At 47.6% G+C, this 19,019-nt stretch overlaps 1 protein-coding gene across 1 annotated transcript; it reads right to left on the reverse strand.

The window, feature by feature from the left end:
* Positions 1 to 1,390: 1,390 nt before the first annotated feature.
* On the reverse strand, positions 1,391 to 11,650 carry LOC104657745 (nuclear RNA export factor 2). Its single transcript, XM_010357615.2, has 20 exons — positions 11,467 to 11,650; positions 11,090 to 11,240; positions 10,704 to 10,787; positions 10,488 to 10,592; positions 10,292 to 10,372; positions 10,030 to 10,099; positions 9,785 to 9,873; positions 9,557 to 9,664; positions 9,261 to 9,370; positions 7,522 to 7,558; positions 7,061 to 7,129; positions 6,919 to 6,974; positions 6,678 to 6,785; positions 6,499 to 6,557; positions 6,244 to 6,359; positions 6,106 to 6,148; positions 5,438 to 5,510; positions 4,721 to 4,903; positions 1,787 to 1,847; positions 1,391 to 1,640 (listed from the first exon to the last, which is right to left on the reverse strand). Exons 1-20 carry the CDS (start codon positions 11,499 to 11,501, stop codon positions 1,596 to 1,598), a joined length of 1,683 nt encoding a protein of 560 aa, XP_010355917.1. The 5' UTR covers positions 11,502 to 11,650; the 3' UTR covers positions 1,391 to 1,595.
* Between the last annotated feature and the right edge of the window lie 7,369 nt (positions 11,651 to 19,019).

Raw genomic sequence — 19,019 nt, forward strand, 5'->3', positions numbered from 1 at the left:
TCCAAGATTGTGTCCTAATGGACCATTTGCAGAGAGACGTGTGTGTGTGTGTGTGTGTGTGTGTGTGTGTGTGTGTGTGTGTGTGTGTAGAGGTAGAGCGCATGAGAGATGAGAGAGTGAGTTCAGGTGTCAGAGTTAGCATGTGCTGGGAGCACAGGACCACAGGAAATCGTGGGAATTGGCAGGAGGATGAGTGACTGGAAGACGAAGGCGTCCGAGCTGGCTAGGGAAGGAGGTCAAGGCTGTGGAAGCCTGACGTATAGAAAGGAAGTATAGGGGCCATGTGATGGGTTCCATGGGTCCTATCTACAAAGGACCCCTGGCAGCTCTGAGAGCCTGAGCTGAACAGACACTGTGGTTGATGGGTAACATGGGAGATGATCTCTAGTCCCCACGATGAGTCTGAGAAGCACACAGTGTGGTCTCTGTTCCCTGGGTGGGAGGACCAAGGCTTAGAGAGGTACAGGAGCTTGTCTTTGGCTATTGAGGCACTACAGGGAAGAACAAGGTTGGCATTATTCTTTTTGTAATGGCAACTATCCCCTTAGTTCCTAGTTTTATGAAATTCACACTCCAACATATGGCTCCCTAATGTACACGTACATAAAGAACTGAAAAGTGGCAAGTGGTAGGAAGGTGGCAAGTGGCAGGAAATAACGTATGCCAAACACGAAAGTGGAGGCATAATTTGTAAACTGGTGGTACCTCTCCTATGTCCCATTTATAGGACTGTGACTTGAAAACGTCACACTGCTATTATTTTAATTTCAAAAAGTATGCCTGCTGATTGTCTAACATGCAAGCATCACAGAAGTGTGGACAATAAATTGTGCAAATGTTCCGTTCAACTCTTGCCTGCAATTCGGAACTGCTATAAATGCCAGTTGTTGAGAACTGACCATAGGGTGAGATTCTGTGCTACTACTGTTTGTTTAGAAGTGAAAATAAATGGCTGAACCCCTTCAAGAACATGGACATGGAGCACCCGGTGTCAGCTCTCTGAGGAGTGTGCTGGGCAGATGGCCTGAGTCTCCCCCCATCACCCCCACCGCAGGTGCTACCCTGAGACTCCTCCTTGAAAAGTGCATCTTCGGGAAAGGGAGGGGTTGGGACGGTGGATGGAAGCCCCTGGTGTGCCAAGGTAACATGCCTGCTTCTGTGGGCCTCCAGGTCGAGCATCTGACAGAGTCCCACTGTCTCTCAAGGCCAATCTCTGGAAGGAGCGTGTGTCCTTTTCATCAGGATTTATTGACAAAATTACCTATGAAGGCAAGCCAGATTGATGTATTTGCTAAGGCCAGCCAGGGATGAACAGGGATGCAGTGCTTTCAGTCCTGGCCCCGCTGGCTCACGGTTGGGGCAGGGGAAGAGCAATCCAGGGCACACAAAGTACAACGTGTAACGTCACTCTTTATTATGAAAATAAAACGTTGATCATGAGTGGGGCGAACACACAGAGCAACTGGCTCTCTGGGTGGTTATGTCATGCGGCCTGCAAGTTAACTCTGGCTTCCTGGTCAGCCAGGCCTTACGCTGGTGAAAAGAGGAAACAAAGAGGATGTGAACGAAGACAAAGAAGACATCGAAGGGCTCCTTTAGGAGATTTGCTTGAAGGCCTCCGCTGGGATCTTGCCCTCGGTCTAGAGAAAGTAAAGAACAGGAGTTGGGATGTTAGTAGAGCCAAGTGCCCTGAGTTCCATCCCCACACTACCCGGCCTCCATCTTCTTGGCCCTCCTGACGACCCAGAGACAGCTGTCTTTTACCCACTTGATTCCCAGACCTCACCTGGAGCATAGTGAAGACCTGACCAGCTCTAGTGTAGTTCCACTCATTGTCCTGAAGGCACCTGGGGTGGGAGAACAACAGGTGCTCTCCATTACTACCCCAGGACAGACACGCTGACTATGCAATGCCACCCTTAATCTATGCTACCTTTTTGCTGGGTCACATGTACCAATATGAGCACTATTGTAACAATGAAAAAAGGCCTAGGGAAAACCAAAACGCCTATCCCTGACATTAATGCCCACTGGAATTCAAATCAGAAACACAGGGGTATTCAAATGAACAAGGGAGCTTAATACACATTGATAAAGAAAGATGTTCAAGAAATAACAAGTGGAAATTCAATAATACGTTTCTTTTTTATTGAGATATAATGCACATACTGTAGCAGTCACCATTTTAAGGTGTACAATTCAGTGCTTTTAAGTCTATTCGCAAGATTGTGCAACCATCACAACGATCTAATTCCAAACTATTTTTATCATCTCAAAAAGAAACTCCTTAACTGTTAGAGATCACTCCCTGTTCTCCCTCTTCCCCAGATCTTGGCAACCACTACTCTGCTTTCGGTCTCTACGGATCTGGCTATTCTGAACACTTCATATGAATGGAATCATATAATTATGTGGCTTTTTGTGACTGGCTGCTCTCACTTAGCACATAATGTTTTCGGGGTTCATCCACGTCATAGCGTATATCACAACTACATCCTTTTTCATGAATGAATAATATTCCAATAATATTCCACCGTATGGATGTACCATATTATCCATTCAGCTAAAGGTCAATCGATGTGTTTCCATTTTTTGGCTATTTGGAATAATGCCACTATGGAAATTCATGTGCAAGTTGTTGAATGGGCATATATTTTCATTTCTTTTGGTATACACTTAGGAGTGGGATTACTGGATCATGTGGTAACTCCATGTTTAAGATTTTGAGGAATTACCAAAATCGTTTGCCCAGCAACTGCTCCGTTTTATGGTTCCAGTAGTAATACATGAGATTTCCAATTTCTCTGCACTCTCACTGACATTTGTAATGTTTCCTTTTACTGACTAAAGCTATCGTAGTGGCTATGAAGTGGTAACTCACTGTGGTTTCGATATGCGTTTCCCTAATGACTAATGATGTTGAGAAGATTTTCACACACTTCTTGGTCATTTGTACATCTTCTCTGGAGAAACGTCTATTCAAATCATTTCCCCATTTTTTAATTGGGTGGCTTGTCTCTTTGTTGTTGAGTTGTAAGGATTCTTCTTGTCAGCGATGTGATTTGCAAATATTTTCCCTTGTTCCCATCAGTCGGTTTTCTGCTTTCTTGATAGTGTCTGCTGATGCACAAAAGCTTTTAATTTAGATGAAGTCCAATTTACCTATTTTTTTCTTTGGTTGCTTGTGCTGCGGCACTATTCACAATAGCAAAGACTTGGAATCAACCCAAATGTCCATCTGTGACAGACTGGATTAAGAAAATGTGGCACATATACCCCATGGAATACTATGCAGCCATAAAAAAGGATGAGTTTGCATCCTTTGTAGGGACATGGATGTAGCTGGAAACCATCATTCTTAGCAAACTATCACAAGAACAGAAAACCAAACACCGCATGTTCTCACTCATAGGTGGGAACTGAACAATGAGATCACTTGGACTCGGGAAGGGGAACATCACACACCGGGGCCTATCATGGGGAGGGGGGAGGGGGAGGGATTGCATTGGGAGTTATACCTGATATAAATGACGAATTGATGGGTGCTGACGAGTTGATGGGTGCAGCACACCAACATGGCACAAGTATACATATGTAACAAACCTGCACGTTATGTACATGTACCCTAGAACTTTAATATTAAAAAAAAAAAAGAAGAAGAAAAGAAACGGTTGCCTAATTCAAGGTAATGAAGATGTACACTTACGGTGTTTTACAGTTCTAGCTCTTATTTTAGGTCATTGATCCATTTTCTGCCAGTGTTTGCACATGATGTGAGTTAGGGGTCAAAATTAATTGTTTTGCGAGTGGATAGCCACGTCTCCCAGCACCACTTGCTAAAAAAGACTATTTTTTTTCTCCATTGGATTTTTTCAGCACCCTGAATGATAATCAACTAGACATAAATATGTGAGATTATCTGTGGACTCTCAATTATATTCCATTGATTCCCACGTCTGTTCCTATGTCGGTACCACACGATCTTGATTAATGTAGTTTTGTAGCAAGTTCTGAAATCTGGAAGTGTGAGTCTTCTAACGTCGTTGTTCTCTTTCAAGATGGTTTTGGCTGTTTGGGGTCCACTGCATTTCCACATGAATTTTGGGATTACCTTGTCAATTTCTGCAAAGAAGTCAGTTGGGATTCTGTCAGGGACTGCAATGAATCTGTAGAGTGTTCTGGGTGGTACTGCCATCTTAATGATATTAAGTCTTCCAATCTATGAACGTGGGATGTCTTTCCATGTACTTAGGTCTTCTTTAATTTTTTTCAGCAATGTTTTGCAGATTTCAGAGTATAAGATCTGTGCTTCTTCTCTTAAATTTGTTCCTACATACTTTATTAATAATTTTCGATGCTACTGTAGATGGACTTATTTTCTTAATTTCATTTTTTGGATTGTCCATTGCAACTACATAGAAGTACAAATGATTTTTGTATGCTGTATCTTTCAACCTTGCTGAACTGGTTTATCAGTAGTTTGTTGTGGTTGATTCTTTCAGATTTTACAAATGGAAGGTAATGTCATCTGGGCATTATGCCATTTTAAAAAATATTTACATATATCAGTATAAAAATATGATACCTTTTTCATGGGCCCCCCTGTTTTTTTGGAAGCAAAATATCTAGATAGTTATTTTTCCAAATTGCATGTGAGTTTCCACTACTCATTCCTCTAATGTCCCAACTCTCCCCATCCCCATGTACCCCCAGCACTCACTTCTGAGACCACTCCAGTTTCATCCCAGACTGGGCAGAGAAAGCCTGCACCATTTCCTGCTGCTCCTGGGAGAGGGAGGGCTCAGAGCTGGAGGAGAGTGTGGACACTGGGATGGAGAAGGCACTCTGAGTCTCTTGGGGGCTGGCGTCCCTCACAAACAGCTCGTCATTCACGATGCACAGACTGCAGGAAAGAAAAATGCACCCTCATACTGGACAGGTAGATAACTCCACACCCCCAACAACAGGATCCTTCTTAACCACTGCCACTCAACAACCAAATTCCTTCCATATCCCTAACTGTGCCTGCCTCCCAGATTTTTTGGCTGGTGCCCTCTAACCCTCCCACAGAGTCCACCTTTGGAGAGGCTGTCTACCAGCTTCACTAGACCTTTAGCTCTAACCCCAACGCATTTACCCTGTACAACAGTCCAACGAAGTGGATAGTCTTATTCCAATTTTCAGAAAAAGGCACTGAATCACAGAGAGGTCGAGTAAGTTGATCAAGGTCACATAGTTTGTGAATGTTGCGGTGAGGAACAGAATCTGTATTCTGACTCCAGGGCCCACACTCTTAAACACTAGGCTAGACTGTTCCTTGGATCTTCCTGTTGGCCTTCCACAATACTGAGAACACCCCGAGGACTGCACCCACCACATTTCCACGACATGGGCCCCAAGCTTGGATGGGTGCTCCCACCCACAACACAGCACTAACCTGAAACTGCTGCCAGGGGTAGCGATGAAGGTCCGGGTGAAGGCGAGAACAGAGCCCTGAGACTGTCCTTCCACTTCAAAGACAACAAACACCACCACCTTAGAGTTGCACAGGCTTTAACATGCTCACACGGTGATCCCCCGTCAGAGTCTTGCTTGACACTCACACAGAAGGCGGGGCAGACCAGGACAATTGTTCACTTGGAGTCAGGCGGATGTGGCAGGAATGGGGAGGGCAGCAACAGGAACAATCCGCTCCCAGTGACAGGGCCCCTATCATGTGTGGGGCCCTGTGAAAACCACAAGTTCACTTAATGCCTATTTCACAGTAGCCCAAGAGATAGGTCATTAGCCCCATTTTGCAAATGAGGAAACTGAAGGGTTAAGTAACCAACCACAAGTTCACAGAGTAAGGACCTGGGATGAGAGCTGCCAAACTCCACAGTCTGTGTCCTTAACACACGCCTGAGCTGTGCAGGGCAGACAGGCATGGACCTAGGTCAGAGCAGGGTGGTTTGAGGGCAGAGTGGGGGTGGGAAAACACGGAGGGAAGAAGAGGAAGGAAAGGAAAGGAATGAAATCAGGGAAGCTGGGGGAGTTCTGAGAGGGAGCCCAGCCAGGGGGAGGGAGCAGCGGGAGATCTGGGGAGGGGACTATACAGACACTCACCTTCCTTGAAAACCCCATTGACAGAAAAGCAGAGCATCCATTTCTGAAAGGGAAGAGCTCAGGTGCTCAGGATCCTCCTTAACCTCCTACCCACCTCTGGCTCTCTGGGCCTGCCCAAGGGAGGAAGCAGGTGCTCACCGTCTGGCACCACATGTCCACCAGGATGGAGCTGAGGTCATGCTGAGTTTTGGGCAACGCACTGAGGGAGTCCACAATGTCACGTTTTGTGTGCCTCAGCAGTTCCCCCTTCAGGTCTGTAGAGGAGAAGAGAAGCAAGGAACGGCAGGGTGGGGCGGGGCGGGGCAGGGGGCTGCCACACCCTGGTCCTTGGCCCCTGTGATTGTTCCCATCACACCCCCTTACCTTGCCCACTCTTCCCCATCACACACTTACAGGGGTCCTTGAGTGTCTTCATATTCCTGCTATCCTCAAAGTACTTGCGCAAGCTGTTCCTAGGAGAAAAAGAGGAGCAGGAGTGGGTGGCCCGCCCAGTGCGGGCATTTCCAGGAGTTGGCCTGTGTCTGCTGGGGAGACACACAGCCCCAGAGCAGGGTCTGAGTCGTGATACTCACGGGGCTGAGTCCTCGGCGTCGAAAGGAATAGCCAAGGAGAAACAGGCCTCATCGTGGTAAGCACCGAGGAGACCCTGTCGATCTCCAGAGTCATAGATCGAGTAATACCTGTGGGGAAGCAGTGAGGATAGGCTACCTCTGATGAGACTTGAAAACTCCCATGAGCTGACCTGTGCATGGGTGGCCCAGCCTGCCTCAGCCCTCCCCTTCCTCATGGTCCCAGGGTTCCAGGGATACTCACTGCTGCAGGAATTGCAGGACTAAATGCTTTAGGGTCTCAGATCCAGTAAAGTTTTCCTGAAATCAAAAGACAATTTGGATCTATGCGGTGGACAAAGCCTCCCTTACAACACCCCAAATCTTGCTTGGTCCTTCTTCCTCACCTTGCAGGGTTTCATTATCTCAGAGCTGTCAATGTCAACAATCATTGGTGCAGATAACTCTCGGCCGTCCTGGAGAAGGAAAGAGGAAGTCAGCAGTGGAGACCAAGGAGGTGGAGCTCGATGACCAATAAGATGAACATGCCCAGGGAGACAAGCATCAGAGGCCAGGTGCGAAATGGGCCTGGAAATTCCAGTGGGCAGCTTTCTCATGGAGTGCTGGACATCTCTACTATTACATGAAAATTTGTGTGTGTGTGTGTGTGTGTGTGTGTGTGTGTGTGTGTGTGTACACATTTTCAGGGAGAATATTCTTGCCTTTTTCAGGAATCCCTGCCTGTAAAATGGATGAGGGTCTGATACAAGCATGTAATCTAGGCAAGACCCAAAGGACTTAAGGGCAGGTGTGGAGGTCATGTTCTTGAGTAAGAGGAGACAATGATGACGGTATTATACATACTTACCAGGCGTAACAACTTGGGGAAACAATCCCGGATGGCACTGTCCAAAACCAAAAATTGAATGAAGTGACTGACAGTTCAGGGTGGCACAGTCTCTCTCCCACTCCCTCTCACTCTCCTCCCTCTCCTTCCTCCTGGTTAGCTTCCATCTAGACTGTCCTGACTCCCTTTACTCCAGTGCCACACGAAACAGCACTGGGAGCCCAGGTTCCAGGGCTTTCTTCCCCTCCCTCCCTCCCTCCCTCCCCTTTGTCCAAGTCACCGTGGAAGGCTCTGCAGTGAGCAGAAAATGGGGTGGGAGCCCAGGGCTCTGCTACCTCACCGGCTGTCCATCAACTTGCCTGACCAGGCCCTGGCCAAGACCACGTCAGCCCTTAGGGATGGCCCAGGATGCTGGGACAGGGAGGTGAGTGAGGCCGGGCTCAGGAGGCAGAAAGGGGAAGGCAGAGGGGACGACATCAGAAATGGGGTGAAGGTAGGGGAGGGAGAGATGGGTGAGACATAGGAGAGGAGAGACAAGGGAGAAACAGGATGCAATACAAAGGGAAAGGAAAGACGCTCTACTGCGGAGGTGGAGTTTAGGGAGGAATAGAGGAGAAAAGGGCTCCCCTGCTGCAGCCCTTTCTCTCACTGCCCCCTGGCTGGCCCTGGGGACTGAGGCAGGAAAGGAAAACATGCACCTGTTGGGCTGGGGCCCACTGGATGCAGCTGGAGCCTTTCTCACCTGTGTGAGCTCAGTCTGAGCTGCGCATGGGAAACAGAGCAGCCACGGGGACAGGAGACCTTCTCCCAGGAGGAGTGAAGGGTCAGGCCCCAGCTCAGCATGGGGTTCAGAGCCTGGGGATCCCCTCTCCCGACCACTGCATTCTCTTCTGATGGTCACTGACTCCTGTGCCCATCTGTGCTGACGCCTTGACCGAGGGATGCTACCCGTCTCGGGCTACCCAGGACTCCTCTGAGGGCCCAGGCAGGACAATGTGAGGTGTGGAGGGAAGGAGAGGCAGTGCCCTGAGAGGCCTGTCCTTCTGTCTCCCCAACCTCCTCGGCCTTCTGCCTTCCACTCCTGCCTCAGGAACGTGGCCCGCTTCTGGTCCCTTGACTCAGGAAACCCAGGTTTCTCCCCAAGGAGGGCCCAGCTCCTGGCATTGGGCCAGAGGAAGAGATGGCATGACAGCAGCCACCCAGGGCCTCGGCCCTCAGTATGAAACAGGGAAGCCCCCATGCCAGCCCAGGACAGGTGGGGGGACATTTTTGGAGCAAGAGAAAGAGAACGCCTCTCAGGACAGGGGAGGGAAGCCCCATCTCAGCATGGAGGCAGGAAGGCCTGTCTCAGCATGAGGCCCTGGACTAAAGGACTCTTCTCAGTCCAGGGCACCAGGATCTGAACACTGCTGGTCCTGGGGAGGTGGGGGAGCCCCGCTTCCTGGAGCACACTCACGGAGGGCACGCTGGAGGAAGCTTGGTGGAGACAGGCAGGAAACGCACCCCAGAGCAGGTGAAAAGGGGAGCATGTCAGAGGAAGGAAAGGAGACCTCTAAGCACAGATGAGTGAGTAACACAGAGAAAGGAATGTGTGTGTGTGTGTGTGTGTGTGTGTGTGTGTGTGTGTGTGTAGGAGGGGAGGTTTGTGGTCCTCCTAGAGGACCAAGGCTGCTTCTTCCTGCAGAAGGGCACTTTCAGACACAGCTCAGTCACCCAAGGAGCAAAGGTGCCCAGGAAGGGCGATAGGGGTTGCCACTGACCTTACATAGGCGGACTGGTCCGAGAAGGTGCTGCACAAGGGGTTCCCTTCTAGCCATAGCTCTTCGAGCTTCAGCCCTTTCACCTTGCCCAACTCCCACGCCGACTCCAGCTAAGAAAGATGGGGAGGAAACTGGAGAAGGAGGGCCAGGGAAAGAGAGACACCTGGGACCATGGGTCCCGAATTCCCCCAGCCCTCATAGTCACCCACAGGTACCTCTGCCTGCCTGTTGCCATTATCCTGATGTGTACTGCCATCCACCCTCCATCCAAAGTTGATCTGGCTCCCCCTTCTCACCTTATTTTTGGAGAGGTTCAGGGTCTTGACTTTGGGAGCCTTCTCTATAATGTCAGACAGGCCATCCAGCTGGTACAGTTTGTTGTTGCACAAGTTCAAAGACAATAGCTTTGGGTCAAGAAGAGTTAGAGTGGGGGCTACTATCTTGGGCCTTGGAGACAAATCTGCCCTCCACCCTATCTATTCCACCCCTCTAACTAAATACCAGCACTGGGCCTAAGGCTTCACCTCAGGGAAATTTCTTTCAATGATCTTCAGGGTGGCAGCCATGCAGTTTCTTCGATTCAGGATTATATCAATGTCACGGCCCATCAAGTCTTGAAGAAGCCAGGAGAAGGGAATCAGAAGGCTGGGAGGGCCATGGCTGGACCAGAGCCAGCACCAACCGCTCCATAAATTGCCATCCCTAAGTCTCCCTCTCAGGCAGACCGCTCTGCCCCCACTTGCCTTAGAATTGCTGCTGTCAGCCATACCTGGGTCAAAGCGGAGATTCTGGAGATCAAGAGCTTGTTGGGAGACATTGTACCGTTTGTTCATAGTCAGCTGCAGAGATAGAGATGAAGACAGAGGCTCTGAGGCTCTGGTGGTGGTGGTGGTGGTGGTGGTGGTGGTGGTGGTGGTGGCGGCGGCGGCGGCGGCGGCGGCAGTGGTGGTGATGACAGGGAAAGGGGGGACCAGGGGAAGAAGAGGTGGGTCCAGGAAGTGAGCATACAATGATCCTTGAGTCTGTATTACCTTAAGCATCTCCATTTGGCTTGGCTTCAACTTATTCTTCACAGAGTAGGGCGCAGTAGAATGATTGACAAATATACATATCTGCAGGGAGGCAGCGTGGTAAGTACCAGGACCTCTAATCCCAAAGAGGACGACCAGCCCCCTGGCCTGTCTTCCTGCCCAGAGACTAAGTACAGGGAATGCCCTCAACACACACCTTTCGGTTCTCGTCATCACAAATCTTATAACTGACATCCTTCAATACGGAGGCAGTACTAGCATCCTGGATGAAGAAGCATGCCCGATTTTGGATGTAGTGAAACTACAGGGAGTGAAGGCAAGAGCAACAGCATCAGAGGCCAATGGCCCCTGCTGAGCTAGGCCTCTCCTCGTCCCCCGTGCCCACTCATCTGGCTTCACCATCCTCTCTTACATCAACCGGAGTGAAGGGGGCACTGCAATGGCTCTGGATTGAATTCATTAGCCATGACTTGTCATACTTTATCCCGTTAGGAATCTAAAGGTAAAAAGAAGAAATAGGAGAGAAGGGAGAGACAACATGGAACTAAGGATGGAGAACAGAACCAACCAGCTGTTTTTTTTTTTCTTTTTTTCCGACCTTCTACTTAGCTTAGACCTCTAAAGAAAGGACCGCTGACATGATTTCTTATTTTTGTGCCAAATATGGATTCCCTAAACTCCGTTTCCCCCTATTCCGAAGCTCTCCTCCGAATAATCAGCTTAGGGTGTTTTAAGTGGTCTTCCTTCTATCAGGTTCCAGAATAGTCTATCTAATGCAGACCCCACCCAGATACTCACTGTGACCTTGAACCAGTTCCTTGTGTATCCATCCTGTGTGTTCTGCCTCATTTTTCTCTCTGGAGGTTTTCTCTTTCTCCACGTGGTAATACAGATTTCGTCTTCACTATGCCATTTCATTCTTCTGTCGCATCGGATGCTATAAGGAGTGCTGTGGGGAAGAGGAGAGAAGGCGGGTATCCATTAAATCTAAGAACATCTTCTCTACATGCTCCACTCACTGACGCCAGGGCTACAATTAGGATTGCTCAGCCACTATTCCACTTCCAGCATTCTTCAGTGCTTTAATGAGAGAAGAAAAGGAAGACCACAGAGAATGAAAGGGTTGCACAGTCCTGGGAGCTGCTACTTGCAAACCAAGCTGCCTGGTCACTTACTGTCTTAGTTGTTGGTCCTTGTGGACATCCCGCATCTCCACGCTTCCATCATTCTCCTGGCAGTGTGAAGGTGGACGCTCATACCCACCATGTTCATGATAACAGTTCCTCTTGTCAAAATTATCCCGGAAAGAATTCCCACCTTTCTTTCTTCCTTGAAAAGGGCTACCATGGTCATGGCATTCTGCAACTGAGAACAAAAAGACACGTTTGAGACACATCAATGGTCCACTTACCATGACGTGAGCTAACTCCATGGTAGGGCAAGTAAAGTGCCAACCCGCCACACAAACCCCAGAAAACAAACTCCTCTGCCTGTCCAGATACAACAGCCTTATCTCACAGGTGGCACAATCAGGGGAGGAATCTTGGGAGAGGAAGCAACTGTGTTGGACCTCTTAAGAAATGGAGCAGGAATTATAAAGAACAGAGGTGCATGTGTCCATGGGTTGGACTAGACACTAGCCACACACCTGGAAGGGGTCCTAATCTTGCCTTCTCTCAGGCTTCTCTAACCTAACAACCACACCAACACCTGGGAGACAAGCTCTCTCGCACCTCCCAAATCCAATCTCCAAATGCATTCTGTGAACAATCAGCAAGTTATACTTCTTTGCCGGTGTAGTACAAGCTTTAATGACAGGTGGGTCTGATGTAACAGCTTCTCAAGCTGCCCTCCTGCCTCCAGCCTTGCCCTCAACAATACTCAGTTTGAAATATCCAGAGCAAGCTTTCTTTTTGCCCAGCCTGAAATGCTTTCAGCCCAAGAGACAACTCTTCCTAAGCAAGTGACAGAATTACTAGAAAGAAAATCAGCAGATATTGAAAACCACTACAGTAACAGGATCTAAATGACATAAATAAAACACTGTACCCAACACACTGTAGCCAACAATGAAAACAGAGCGCTTTTCTTTTCCCCTCTACTGTCTTGCAGCATTCACGAAGGTAGACCATCTCCTGGACCGTCAAGCAGACCTCAACCAATTTCAAAATGTACACCTTGTCTCAGGGCACCCTTATGAATAAAATTTCGGTCACTGCTGACCTCTCTGCAACGTACTGATTACGGCCAGGCCTCAGATGAACTTCTGTAGGGGGGGTCATTGCTTTCACCGTGTGTGACCCACTGTCAGGACAGTCCTGCTCCTCTCGACTGTTGGGACTTTCCCTGTGTGCCATTAGAAGTGAAATTAAATGTGGGCAGAGTGTCTGACCTAGACATTCCTGATGCTTGGTCCCCACAACTTGGAGGTGGGGCTGGAGTGCTCTCTTTCTCTCACACTCTACATCCAACCGATCAGGATGGATGTATCTTCTCTTGGCTCTACCTTTAAAAGATATCCAGAGTCCGGCCACTTCTCACCCGCTCCATTGCTACCTACCCTGGCCAGGTCACCAACATCTGTCTCCTGGATTATGCTGCCTTCCAAGTTGTCCTTCTGCTTTCGCCCTTGACTCCCCTACCATCTATTTTCAACACAGGAGGCAGAGTGACTTTTTAAGGTGTAAGTCAAATCTTGTCATTCCTTTACTCAAAATGCTTTAACCGGGGTTTGGAGCCCATCAGTATGTTAAAAAGCTATGAGTCCATAACAGTACTCAACAACAACAACAACAACAACAACAACAACAACAACAACAAAGACCCCTATTGGTGACATTTGGAGGATGTCCAGAAACCAACTCATTTTCATGAAAGTCCATAGATGAAAGGGAAAAAAATCAAAGATTAAAGTGAGGGTTAAGGGCACATGGTCAATATATGGAGCACAGGTATTCCTGAGTCAGAGTCATTTTTGAGAACACGCGTTACTTCAGAAATAACGTCACTGAGGGGAAGAAGGTGTAAAAGTGAGCTAGCCAACAGCTACAGCTACAGCCTCAGGCAAGGCCTTGTGTTGGACAAGAGCACATGTGATAAAAAGCCACAGAGGGACCGGACAGAGAGAGATGCCGAAGACAAAACACACACAGGCGCACGTCCACTTGCTGAACTCTGGCAACTCAGCACAATCCCTGTCTCGCAGTTGTGCTGCCAGAATTACAGGTGATCTCAAGAGTATTATAAAGCAGCTAGTACTTCTCATCCAGACCGCCTGGGTTTCCGCTCAGGCCCCACCATGTACTGGCTGATCCTCCCACACAGACATAGTAGTGGGTACCCTTTATGACATCACGTGCGTTCCTACTGGTACTTCCTGTGTTAGTCTGGAATTCTGCCTACATCACTGCCATGCCACTGAGTGCATGGCATCAGCATCCCTGCTATGGCACGGAAAGAACGGGATACGAAGAAAACCAACCCTTGCCCAGTGGCAACCACATTTGCTCAGTGTTGGGCAGACTCACTAGGTTTCTCTTGACCTCCTCACAGAAAACCCATGATAATTCTATCCACAGTCCCTTTTCAGATCATGAATATTTAAAAGGTTCACAGATGTCGGGTACATTTCCCAGCCAAGTCAGTGGCAGAACAGGAATTATGTCCTCATGTATATTGGTCTGCCTCCATACCCTGAGTGTTCCTCCAGAGACTGCACTGGTTCTCCCTGAAATGGCAAGCTTTCAGGTCTCATCGACAGATTTTTTGTGAGCAGCCAGGGGTGATGTTTTGTGCTAGTCACTCCTGTTGGGGTGGGAACCAGGTGTCTTGGATAAGGTGGAGATCTCTGTCTTGGACCAGATGGGTGTAATCTGTTTGGGCCATGGGTTTTCAGATTAGGAGTCACTTTGGGCTGGTAGTGTCTGGCACAGAAGAAGGACCTAATTAGTATTTGTTAAATGAATGCATGTGATGTAGGTTGAGATCATCGACAAAACCACTTTTGAGAATACATCCATCTGAACCATTTCTACCGACCTCTATTTATATTTGTTCCAGAGCTATTCGGGCTGCAGAACTATTTCATAACCTGCCTGCAAAACTAGAATGAATTAATTTTTTCTTCTGCAACATTAATATTTTTCATTAATGTATCCTTAGAAATAGAAACTGAGTACCTCCCTGCAGACTGTGGCTAGAACTGCAGCTTTGAAGATCTCAGAGAAGGAGGCTTTTGCAAATAGTGGTGACAGAAATGAGGAGAGGCGTTCCCTGAATCCAGCAGACAGAGCTTTCTGGACATCTGGTCTCTGTAGGAAGAATGTTCTGGACCTAAAGGCATGTTGTGTTCACTCAGCCTTGTGACAGACAGGAAGCATCATCATCTCTGTCTCAGAGAAAGGGAAGAATGTGTGGTCTGTGTGTCCGTGTTGCCCATGCAAGCGTTCGTGTTTTGTATTACATGCTTCTACAATTAGGTTACAGATACGCGTACTCCAACTCATGTTGGTAAACACGTTGCCACACAACACTGGATCCCACTGCACATTTCTTTTCATGTGTTATGCATTATATATGGCCAAATTTTGTTTCTTGTTCAGAATATGCTTTTCAGTGCTTTTTTTTCTTTTTTACCTCTCGGTGTTTTAATATTTGAACTGACAGTTTTAAAATAAGAAAGTAATGAAGTTCCCTGTACACAAAAGTAATGGAACAATATCCACAGATTGACCAGGGTTGCAGAGCACCTCCAGCGGGGGTGGCCAAAAAAACCGGTGAAACACAGCCAGGGCTTCAAAGTGGGGTCTACGATTTTGAAGTCCCTGCTCTACAGTTTCCCAGGAGAAGCACATGAGTACTTTTAAGCATAAAGTGATATTTTCTAAGATTTTCAATGATATTGATACCAATATACACTTCCACTAACCGTGTGTGAGTCTAATTTTCTGCAATATGCCTAACCATTCAGAAGTCATTCTTACACTTTGATCCAGACTTTTCACTTTTTGAATGTATTACATAATCACGCTCTGTCTAAATACATACATATAATTATATGGCTGTGCTTTACAGGTTCTTTGGGACAGAAGGATGACGGGACCAGAGAGTGGCTGATATGGTCAAGGGGAGAAGTAGAAATGACTGCCCTTGGAATGAAGTAGACATGGCAAGGAAGGGGCATGAGTACCTGACATACAGGGTGAAAAGGCCAAGGGATGGATGTGTGGGTCAGAAAGAAGAGGGTGAGTAAGAGAAGACAAAGAAACACACATTGAAAATGCCTCCAGGCAACTGAATTCATCCTGGTGATACGCTCCCCTCTGAAAACTCTCCTTCCTTCCTGTCCATGTACATCTTGCCTGTCCCTGTTACTTCACTTTCAAGTCTGTCCCTGTTACTTCACTCTGACACCAGAGAAACAGTTCCCACACAGTCTGAAAAAAGGAGAGATGATACAAGGCAACAGGTTGCAATGATGAGTCTCTTGGACAGAAGGCTGGAGTCGGGGACTATCATTCCAGAAACCACACCATCATTGCCCAGCAGACTTTGAGTGGGGCCCCTGTCGTACCGCTCATTTCAGCCTTGACACAGAGCCCGCACATTATTGGTTATGGGCATAGGATTTGAGGTCAGATCCATCACGATTTCAATCCTGGTGCTAAATGCTACGATCCAAGGCAAGTAACTGACCTCGCTGTGACTCAAGTTCTTTTTGCTTGTTTTCCCCCTAACTCAAAGATAGTAACAGTTTCTACCTCATGCGGCTACTGTAAAAATTAAGTGACTTGGCGGAGCAAGATGGCCGAATAGGAACAGCTCCAGTCTCCAACTCCCAGCGCGAGCGACACAGAAGACCGGTGATTTCTGCATTTTCAACTGAGGTACTGGGGTCATCTCACTAGGGAGTGCCGGACAATCGGTGCTGGTCAGCTGCTGCAGCCTGACCAGCGAGAGCTGAAGCAGGGCGAGGCATCGCCTCACCTGGAAGCGCAAGGGGGAAGGGGATCCGTTTTCCTAGCCAGGGGAACTGAGACACACAACACCTGGAAAATCGGGTAACTCCCACCCCAATACTGCGCTGTAAGCATACAGGCATTCCAGGAGATATATCCCACACCTGGCCGGGAGGGTCCCACGCCCACGAAGCCTCCCTCACTGCTAACACAGCAGTCTGCCGCGATCTATCCCCAAGGCAGCAGCGAGGCTGGGGGAGGGGCGCCCGCCATTGCTGAGGCTTAAGTAGGTAAACAAAGCCGCTGGGAAGCTCGAACTGGGTGGAGCTCACAGCAGCTCAAGGAAGCCTGCCTGTCTCTGTAGTCTCCACCTCTGGGGACAGCGCACAGCTGAAGACCAACAGGGGAAGTAGCGGGAGCCGGTGCAGACGCGAACGACTCTGTCTGACAGCTTTGGGGAGAGCCGCGGATCTCCCAACGCGGAGGTTGAGATCTGAGAACGGACAGACTGCCTGCTCAGGTGTGTCCCTGACCCCTGAGTAGCCTAGCTGGGAGAAATCCCCCACTAGGGGCAGTCTGACACCCCACACCTCACAGGGTGGAGTACACTCCTGAGAGGACACTTCCAAAGGAAGAATCAGACAGGTACACTCGCTGTTCAGCAATATTCTATCTTCGGCAACCTCTGCTGCTGATACCCAGGCAAACAGGGTCTGGAGTGGACCTCAAGCAATCTCCAACAGACCAACAGAGAGGCCTTCTGACTGTCAGAAGGAAAACTATCAAACAGGAAGGACACCTATACCAAAACCCCATCAGTTCGTCACCACCATCAAAGACCAGAGACAGATAAAACCACAAAGATGGGGAAGAAGCAGGGCAGAAAAGCTGGAAATTTCAAAAAAATAAGAGCGCATCTCCCCCTGCAAAGGAGCGCAGCCCATCACCAGCAACGGATCAAAGCTGGTCAGAGAATGACTTGGACGAGAGGAGAGAAGAAGGCTTCAGTCCATCAAACTTATCAGAGCTAAAGGAGGAATTACGTACCCAGCGCAAAGAAACTAAAAAGTCTTGAAAAAAGAGTGGAAGAATTGACAGCTAGACTCATTAATGCAGAGAAGATCATAAACGAAATGACAGAGATGAAAACCATGACACAAGAAATACGTGACAAATGCACAAGCTTCAGTAACCGACTCGATCAACTGGAAGAAAGAGTATCAGCGATTTGAAGATCAAATGAATGAAATGAAGCGAGAGAGAAACCAAAAGAAAAAAGAAGAAAAAGAAATGAGCAAAGCCTGCAAGAAGTATGGGATTACGTAAAAAGACCAAATCTAACGTCTGATTGGGGTGCCTGAAAGTGAGGGGGGAAAATGGAACCAAGTTGGTAAACACTCTTCAGGATATCATCCAGGAGAACTTCCCCAACCTAGTAGGGGCAGGCCAACATTCAAATTCAGGAAATACAGAAGAACGCCACAAAGATACGCCTCCAGAAGAGCAACTCCAAGACACATAATTGCCAGATTCACCAAAGTTGAAATGAAGGAAAAAATCTTAAGGGCAGCCAGAGAGAAAGGTCGGGTCACCCACAAGGGAAGCCCATAAGGACTAACAGCAGATCTCTCGGCAGAAACTCTACAAGCCAGAAGAGAGTGGGGGCCAATATTCAACGTTCTTAAGAAAAGAATTTTAAACCCAGAATTTCATATCCAGCCAAACTAAGTTTCATAAGTGAAGGAGAAATAAAATCCTTTACAGATAAGCAAATGCTTAGAGATTTTGTCACCACCAGGCCTGCCTTACAAGAGACCCTGAAGGAAGCCCTAAACATGGAAAGGAACAACCGGTACCAGCCATCGCAAAAACATGGCAAAATGTAAAGACCATCGAGGCTAGGAAGAAACTGCATCAACTAACGAGCAAAATAACCAGTTAATATCATAATGGCAGGATCAAGTTCACACATAACAATATTAACCTTAAATGTTAATGGACTAAATGCTCCAATTAAAAGACACAGACTGGCAAACTGGATAAAGAGTCAAGACCCATCAGTCTGCTGTATTCAGGAGACCCATCTCACATGCAGAGACATACATAGGCTCAAAATAAAGGGATGGAGGAAGATCTACCAAGCAAATGGAGAACAAAAAAAAGCAGGGGTTGCAATCCTAGTCTCTGATAAAACAGACTTTAAACCATCAAAGATCAAAAGAGACAAAGAAGGCCATTACATAATGGTAAGTTAAAGGGGATCAATTCAACAGGAAGAGCTAACTCTCCTAAATATATATGCACCCAATACAGGAGCACCCAGATTCATAAAGCAAGTCCTTAGAGACTTACAAAGAGACTTAGACTCCCATACAATAATAAGGGAGACTTCAACACTCCGCTGTCAACATTAGACAGATCAACGAGACAGAAAGTTAACAAGGATATCCAGGAATTGAACTCATCTCTGCACCAAGCGGACCTAATAGACATCTATAGAACTCTCCACCCCAAATCAACAGAATATACATTCTTCTCAGCACCACATCGCACTTATTCCAAAATTGACCACATAATTGGAAGTAAAGTACTCCTCAGCAAATGTAAAAGAACAGAAATTATAACAAACTGTCTCTCAGACCACAGTGCAATCAAACTAGAACTCAGGACTAAGAAACTCAATCAAAACCGCTCAACTACATGGAAACTGAACAACCTGCTCCTGAATGACTACTGGGTACATAACGAAATGAAAGCGGAAATAAAGATGT

This window comes from Rhinopithecus roxellana, unplaced genomic scaffold, assembly GCF_007565055.1.
Source record: "Rhinopithecus roxellana isolate Shanxi Qingling unplaced genomic scaffold, ASM756505v1 contig4048, whole genome shotgun sequence".
Taxonomy (NCBI): Eukaryota; Metazoa; Chordata; class Mammalia; order Primates; family Cercopithecidae; genus Rhinopithecus; species Rhinopithecus roxellana.

Excerpts from the sequence above, each read along its gene's own strand:
- LOC104657745 (XM_010357615.2), bottom strand. The coding sequence starts at position 11,501 with ATGCGGGATGTCCACAAGGACCAACAACTAAGACA. Across the intron at positions 10,593-10,703 it reads CCCCCTTCACTCCGGTTGAT|TTTCACTACATCCAAAATCG; the intron begins GTAAGAGAGGAT and ends CACTCCCTGTAG. Across the intron at positions 9,371-9,556 it reads TGAACCTCTCCAAAAATAAG|CTGGAGTCGGCGTGGGAGTT; the intron begins GTGAGAAGGGGG and ends CATCTTTCTTAG.